Source organism: Echinops telfairi, unplaced genomic scaffold (assembly GCF_000313985.2).
Source record: "Echinops telfairi isolate 266 unplaced genomic scaffold, ASM31398v2 ScPeMD7_18;HRSCAF=68, whole genome shotgun sequence".
Classification (NCBI taxonomy): Eukaryota; Metazoa; Chordata; class Mammalia; order Afrosoricida; family Tenrecidae; genus Echinops; species Echinops telfairi.
The window spans coordinates 7,576,435-7,583,416 of NW_022103915.1; the positions used below are offsets into that span (position 1 = coordinate 7,576,435).

The following is a 6,982-nucleotide window of genomic DNA, read 5'->3' on the forward strand; positions in this document are numbered from 1 at the left end:
GGTGGGGGCTGGGCGGCAGAATGAGAAACTCCTGAGAAGGAATCCCCTTGACTCAGAAATGCTGGGAGTGGGGCGCCTGTATTAGTGGCTGTATCCATATGGAATGGACCTTTCTCTTGCTGAGCTGGGCGGGGACAGGGAGGCAGCGGGTCTGGGTCCAAATACCACAGACCCTCTTATTTCTCACTGGGTGCTGCAGATTGGATTGGGTCCCCGGGGGGGGGGTGTGAGGCCTTGTTGGAAGAAGGCAGGTCCCTACTTCCAGGAAGACCTGTGTCCCCTTAAGAAGAGGGAAAGACACACAGCCTGAGCGACGGACACATGGCCGAGACCGTAACCCTGACTCCACACACCTGGGCTGCCTGGGCGGCCAAGGGCAAGGCGTGTAGCAGAGCCCTCCTCAGAAGCTTCCCGAAGGAACCAACTTTGCTGATTCCAGGGCTTCTGGCCCCGGGGCAGCGAGAGCGCGGATCTGGTTGGCGGTCATCTCTTACGGTGGGCCCCAGGAGTCCCGTTTCCGCGGACTAGCTTGTTCTGTTCTCTTCGCTTGTTTAGTGGACTGTCCTGACCCCCTGTGCCGCTACTCTCCCTGTGCCCCTGGTCCTTTCCAGACGCTGCAAGAAGTTGTGAGCCGCTCTGTGAGCTCACACGCCATCATGCTGGAAGGGGAACGCGGACGTTTCTGGAAACCTCATGGGCTCCTCCCTTGCTCTCTGCTGGGCCTCAGAGGGGCAGACCGGGGAACATTCCTTTATTTAATCATCATCGCATCGCTTCGTATTTAAGAGTACTGTGTAACATTCTAATGATCTAGGGAACTGCTCATTGAAGCCAAGCGATTTGCTGCCTGTTCTGGGAGCCTGAGCTTCAGTGACTGAATCAGCGTTTGGCTGGTCAGTACCATCAGCGTCCACAGGAGCAGATAAACACCAAGTCCGTGGACAACACTGTGCTGGGGCTCAGGGGGCCGGGAGAGAGAGTCGGCGTTGAGGGTCGATTCTGGCTTTGGCATTTACTGACAGCCACCACTGCCATCTCCACTTAACCCCCCCAAGACTCGGACAGAGGTGGCGACAACAGTGCCAACCAACACAGCCTGAGTTCAAACCCCAGTCCTACCGCTCAGCAAGTGTATGACCTCAGATGAGTGATTATTCCTTTTGTGCCCTGAGTTTTTTCCTGTCATAGCAGGATCTAGCTGCTGGGCCTTTGTGAGACCCGATAGGGTTGTTCTGAGCAGACGTGTGACTAGTTCATACAACGAGGTCAAGGCGAGTGGAAGCTGAAGGCGGTTAAAAATCAAACTCACTGCCACGGACACATTCTGACGCAGAGAGAGTGGACAGAACAGGGGAGAACGGCCCTCATGGGTGTCTGACACTGTAACTCCGTGAGAGCAGTTAGCCATGTTTTTCTCCTGAGGAGCGGCTGGTGGTTTCGAACTGCTGACCTCATGGTCTAGCAGCCCAACACGCAACCACTATGTCACCAAGGTGAAATGTACGGCAGATTACCAGCGACGTTAACATCTGTGAAACCTGGAATCATAAACACCTTACGATCGCGGCCAGCATGCTGTCCTCATTGCAACATTTCTAACACTAGGATGCCCCTTACCCTGGCCAGTATCTTAAAGTGCCCACACTGAGCCCCGAGCCTGATCCGGATGGCACTCAGCCCTTACGGAGTAAGAGAAATGGCTTCCATTCCTCCAATTCTCCCAACTCCCTGGCTTCCGGAAACGAACGCTCTTTCTTTCCAAACAGAGCTTCTCAAATGTCTAAACACACAGCCTCTTGCCGAAATGCTCCCCTCCCTGTGAGTTTTAAGTTACCACAACTCAGGAAGCAAAAGTAGGAAAGCTAAGAGACACCCAACACCCGCAGTAAAAGTGACGCCTCTTACAATGAGAGGATTGTTACTAACCTCAAGGAAACCATGCTGCCGAATAAAGGGTGGAATGTCTGCTCACCGTTCAAAGGACTGTGCAAATAGTGCGAATGCTGCTTAGGAGTGAGCGCCCCTTGTTGGTATTGCACTGTTACACACACGTGGGCAGAGGGCAGAGCCCACAGCAGCCCTGATGTCTTTGGAAATCTGATCACAGTCACTCCTCATTTGCCCCGTCTAAGGCACTGGCACAGCGGGCTCAGCAGGACCGGGCAGTGTTTCGCTCTGTTGCACTCAGGGTCACTGAGTCGGCGCCCACTTGACGGCCGGGAGCAACAGCAACAAGGGAGACACGACAGATTGCTACTCAGGGACAGTTATGGACGAATGAGGCTTTTGCTCTTAAAACATAAAACTTCCTACCGTCGCCGTCTTAAATAGGACTCTTGAAAGCACACACTTCTCCGGTTTGTTGTGGGGGTGGTATCTGGGTGCCAGCTGCTGTTTGTCTAGAACGCTCTTGAGATAGACAGAGAGATCTCACTCACTGCCAACTCACAGGGCCCCTGTAGGACAGGCCAGAAAGGCCCCTGTGGGTTTCGGAGACTGTCACTCCTCACAGGAGTAGAAAGTTCCCTCTTTCTCCCACTGAGTGGCTGGTGGTTTCAAACTGCTGACCTGGGGGATCGCAGCGCATCGCGTGATCACTGCACCACCAGCGCTCCATATGCATACATAGATTCAGTCTCATCGCCCACACTCTGCTGTGGCTGGAGGGCTAGGGTCTAGAAGCCCCCTTTCTATCTACCGGTTCTGGTTTTGATCAGTCTTTGACAAAGAAACCAAAGAACTACGTTTGTCAGAACTGGAGCTAACATGAGATGGAACCGGTTCCTGAGTACGGCGCTTACCTACAAACACAGCGCACACGGGTCGCGAGTTACAAGTAACACCACACAGTCCCAGAGAGACGGTCATCTCCTGTTTCCCCAGGGAGAAGATGCGGGATTTTTTTGGCCTACTTTATATGCATCAACTTCCGTGGACGTTGAAAACTTGTCTTCTTAAGACCTTTTGTTTTATTAGCAAGTCACTGAGACCTACTTCAAATCACGTATAAAGTATGCATACGTTAATTTTGAGATCAAGGGCCTTCCCTACTGCCCCACCTCAGAAAGAATGATGTTATTTGGCCCCTTCGAAGGATGTGCAGTGCCGGCGACGTGCGCCCGACTAGCTCCCCACAGGACGAGTGCCCCCTCGGCTTGGCCTGAATTGTGGGAGACACAGCGGCCCTGGTGAACAATCTGTGAAGAAGCTGTCCCCACACTCTGTCCAAAGTCACCCACTGGGAATCACTCGCCTGGCCTCGGGGCGGGTGACTGATAGATGGCAGGTTCTCGGCCATCTTTAAACTGTGATGCGTCAGGGTTGGCTTTTTCAGAGACCCACAAAGGCTCCCTTGCCTGATGTGTGACACTTGCAACCACAGGTTGGGGGCCCCCGAGCCAGCGTCCCCACCTCTGTGCTGGGTCACCCAGGCCACCTCTACGCTCAGCCCACAGCAGTTCTGATGAGGCTGTTTCAGGCAAACATGCTCTGTTGTTCAAAATCAATCAAGGAACGAGGCAAGAGCTCCCAAGGGTATCGGGAGTCAGCAAGAGGGTGTGCCCTCTCTCAAGGAATGTCGGGGAATTTGGAGGTGCAGAAGAGCCTGGTGAACCCAGCAGAACCCAGGAGGGGCGTGGTCCTCAGGTGGACGGGGCAGGGTGTTTACAGTGAGGGAGGTACCCTGTAATGGCAGGTGCCATTCACGCCGTCCTTAGGACCACACTCAGCCGTTTCTCACCCAAATCTCCCTTCTGTAGCCACCTCAGCCACTCATACCTACTGCATAGCTGCCCTCAGCAACCCCCTGACCCTCAGTGCCCACCTTCATCAACTCCTTACCCTGAGCACCCCGCTCTGACCCTCCCACCCAGGGCTGCCCTCCAGAGCCCTCTCAGCTTCTTGTGCCCCCACACAGCCTCCTTCAGCACCTCCCTCTGACCTTGACACCCATGGCATGGCCTGAGCACCCCTTCTGACCCTCATACTCATGGAGGCCCTCAGTGCCCACCTCAGTCAGTTCCTCACACCCACAGCCATGGCTTCCTCTGACCCTGACACCCATGGCCGCCCTAGTGGCCCCCCTGCCCCCACCAACTGCCTGAGGGCCTGTGCCTCCACTTCTCTTCGGTAGCTTTGCTCTGACCAGACGGGGCTTCCAGAAAGCCCCTCCTCCTAGTGACGCTGTGGGGAGCCACTCAGCCGTAGGTAACTCCCAGAAGTGTGTCACTACCAGCCCAGGGGCACAGAGAAGTCTGAGAACGAAGAAGAGCCTCTGTGAAGGGCAAGCATTGCAAAAGGGTTTTCAGCTAGCTGCCAAGTGATTGACGTACCTCGAATGAGCTCATAAATATTCATGTCCATAAGTTCACACACGAGCGCAAGAGAACCGGAATGCCTGTCGCTGAAGAAGAAGGCAGGTTTCAACATGGTTCCCGTCGCAGTCAGACTTGCACCCAGACAGCCAGCCCCTCCCTAAACATTTTGGGTAAAGAGAAGCCCCCCACCACCCCCACCCACCTCAGTGGCATGAGTGAAGCTGTCTTTGTATTGAAGTCAGCATTTAAGGTCGACTCACTTGAAATAATAGTAAAGCCCTGCTGCAAGCAAACGTGCTGACAGCTACTGCTGCTGCTCCGCTTTACAGACACGCGTCTTTCAAGAGACACAGCTATCCACGGAACGAAGAAATGAGGCTGAACACAACCTTTCGTTCGTGCTCTGAGGCGGCACCTTTTGGTTTTTCAATTTACCTAAATGACTGGCGTGTGATTTAGGATGACTATGAGTGTGTGTGTGTGTGTGTGTGTGTGTGTGTGTGTGTGTAAAAGATGAAAAACCGATTGATGGGGGTGGGGGGAGAGGGGGTGGAAGCCCCTGTTCACAGAGTGCTGCCTGAGCCCCATACTCTAGGGCTTCCCCAGCACCCCAGCTGCTCCCGCCTTGAAGGAGTCTTGGAGGAGGGGACCTGAGCAGGGGAGCCCATGTCTCCCCATGTCTCCCATGTCTCCCCATGTCTCCCCATGTCTCCCATGTCTCCCCATGTCTCCCCATGTCTCCCCTGTCCTGGAGCCTTCTAGAGCCTCGGGGTCCTGCTGTGCTTTGGGGCTGTTAGGAGGTCCCCTGAGACCAGAGGACATCCTCCTCACTGTACAAGCTGCGGCTCTGCCTCCCCTGGCCCAGACTGAGGGGAAATGGAAAGTCGGGCTCTCTCAGAGCAAATATTTAGCAGGCTGCCCCTGGTTTCCTGCTTTAGGAAGAGACACCATCGTCCTCCTCAGAGGCGGATGGGTTTCCAGGCCCTGAGAAATACTTACAAATAACTTACAAACTAACGACTTACAAGATAACTTCGTGCAGCGGAAGGATATTTGGATGCGGATTCAGGCGCCTCAGGGCTTGGATTTCTCGCAGGTTGTTCACTTGCTCAATACTGTTTTGTAGTGAGAAATAAATAACGAATGTACCCATTAGCGCAACTTTGGGATTAGGGTTATCAAATTATAGCCATGTTTGGGCTATGATGGCATACACTATTACTGAAGACCACCACCTACTGGACATTTCCAGTGCACCCACACCTTGGTGGCTGCTGTGATCCTCAGGGGCACCTGGTAAGGAGGAGCCGTTGTTCAGGTGGATGGGCACTTTCAACCCCGCCAGCACACCCACCGACACCAGGTTGTCCAGGAGTTACACAGGGGGACTTCTCCAGATGCATTAAGCATCTCCCTCAAAGGGCTGCCACCCAGGATCCTTTACTGAACAGTTTCCTGTTGTGTGCTCTGGAAATTGCTGCTTGAGGTTAGCAGCTCAATGCATAACCACTGTGCCACCAGGGCAGCAGCCCCAGGGCCCCACACGTCTGAGGCTCTCTGTGCAGCATGCAGCCCCATAGGCTTTGCTTTGTCTATCTCTTGTCTCTTGACCAAACAACAGGTGATGGTCCTCCCAAGGTCTCTCAGTGCATCTTCCCCTGACCTGTTCAGCAGGTGCTGGATGAGGATTCTGGGCCCCTCTCGAAGGGGTAGAGGCATTGCCCCCTGCTGCTCCCAGTCCTATCCTGGCTACTTGGGATTTTGTGGTGGGCTTGTCAGAGGTGGGGGCTTGGGGGGGGGTGTTGTTCTTTGATACAGGGTCCTCCGTACCCTGGGGCACCTGATTCTGTCATGATTCCTTTAAAGGGAAAAAGATAAAGAGAATGCAAACCGAACCGAGGCCAGAGGAATGGAGGAGGGGCCAGCAATCTCAGAGCCGCTGAGTCCGATGCTCTGGGTGGTCAAGACATTGGGATTCAAACTTGGCTCTGCCACCGACTGACCCAGAGTGACCTGGGTCAAGCCAGACCACGTCTCTGAGTTTCCATCTCCACAGGTGTCTCCTCAGAGCACCCAGCCCATGGAGACAAGGGGAACTTGCAGCTGGGTCTCCAGTGGGGCCACCACACTTGGACTTGATGAGCTCTTCTACCCTCGCTGTCTGATTGGAGAAACCGTTCTCATACTGAGTCTGAGATCAAGATCGACACCCCCCAAACCCTGGCTCCATGCACGTTAAGATGGAAGAATTTGGATGTTTTTTCACCTTTTGAATGGTGCAGGGTTTCTGTTCCTTTGATATTTGAAAAAACAAAAACAAAAAAAAACCCAACTTGGCTTTGTCCTTCTTGCTGAAAAGTTTAACAGCTACCACTGGGCCTGCTCATTACTTGGAGGGAATGCCAGGTCACAGCCGGTGCCTGGCTCATAAGCATGCAGGGTGTAAGGAGCAGACAAAGGGCCTCTTGAAGAGGCTGCTCTAGAGGAAAAGGCTGAGCCGCCCTCCAGGGCAGCCAGTGAGAGCCACCATCGGCCTCTCTGCCAGCAATGGCTAACCCCTCCAGAGAACCCAAGTTCTCCTGCCCTACCTACCTCCCTCCCTTCCTCCCTACTTCCCTCCCTCCCTCCCTCCCTATCTACCTACTTACCTACCTCCCTACCCATCT

General features: G+C 54.1%; 1 protein-coding gene across 1 annotated transcript in view; it reads right to left on the reverse strand.

Annotated features, from left to right (window-relative positions):
- The window catches only part of MOK (MOK protein kinase), a 33,322-nt gene that overhangs the window by 11,127 nt on the left and 15,213 nt on the right, over positions 1–6,982 (reverse strand). Inside the window, exons 3-4 of the mRNA XM_045288042.1 lie at positions 5,342–5,431; positions 4,332–4,402 (exon numbers count right to left, since the gene is read on the reverse strand). Coding sequence (XP_045143977.1) covers positions 4,332–4,402; positions 5,342–5,431 — 161 coding nt within the window. The remainder of the gene's footprint in view (positions 1–4,331; positions 4,403–5,341; positions 5,432–6,982) is intronic.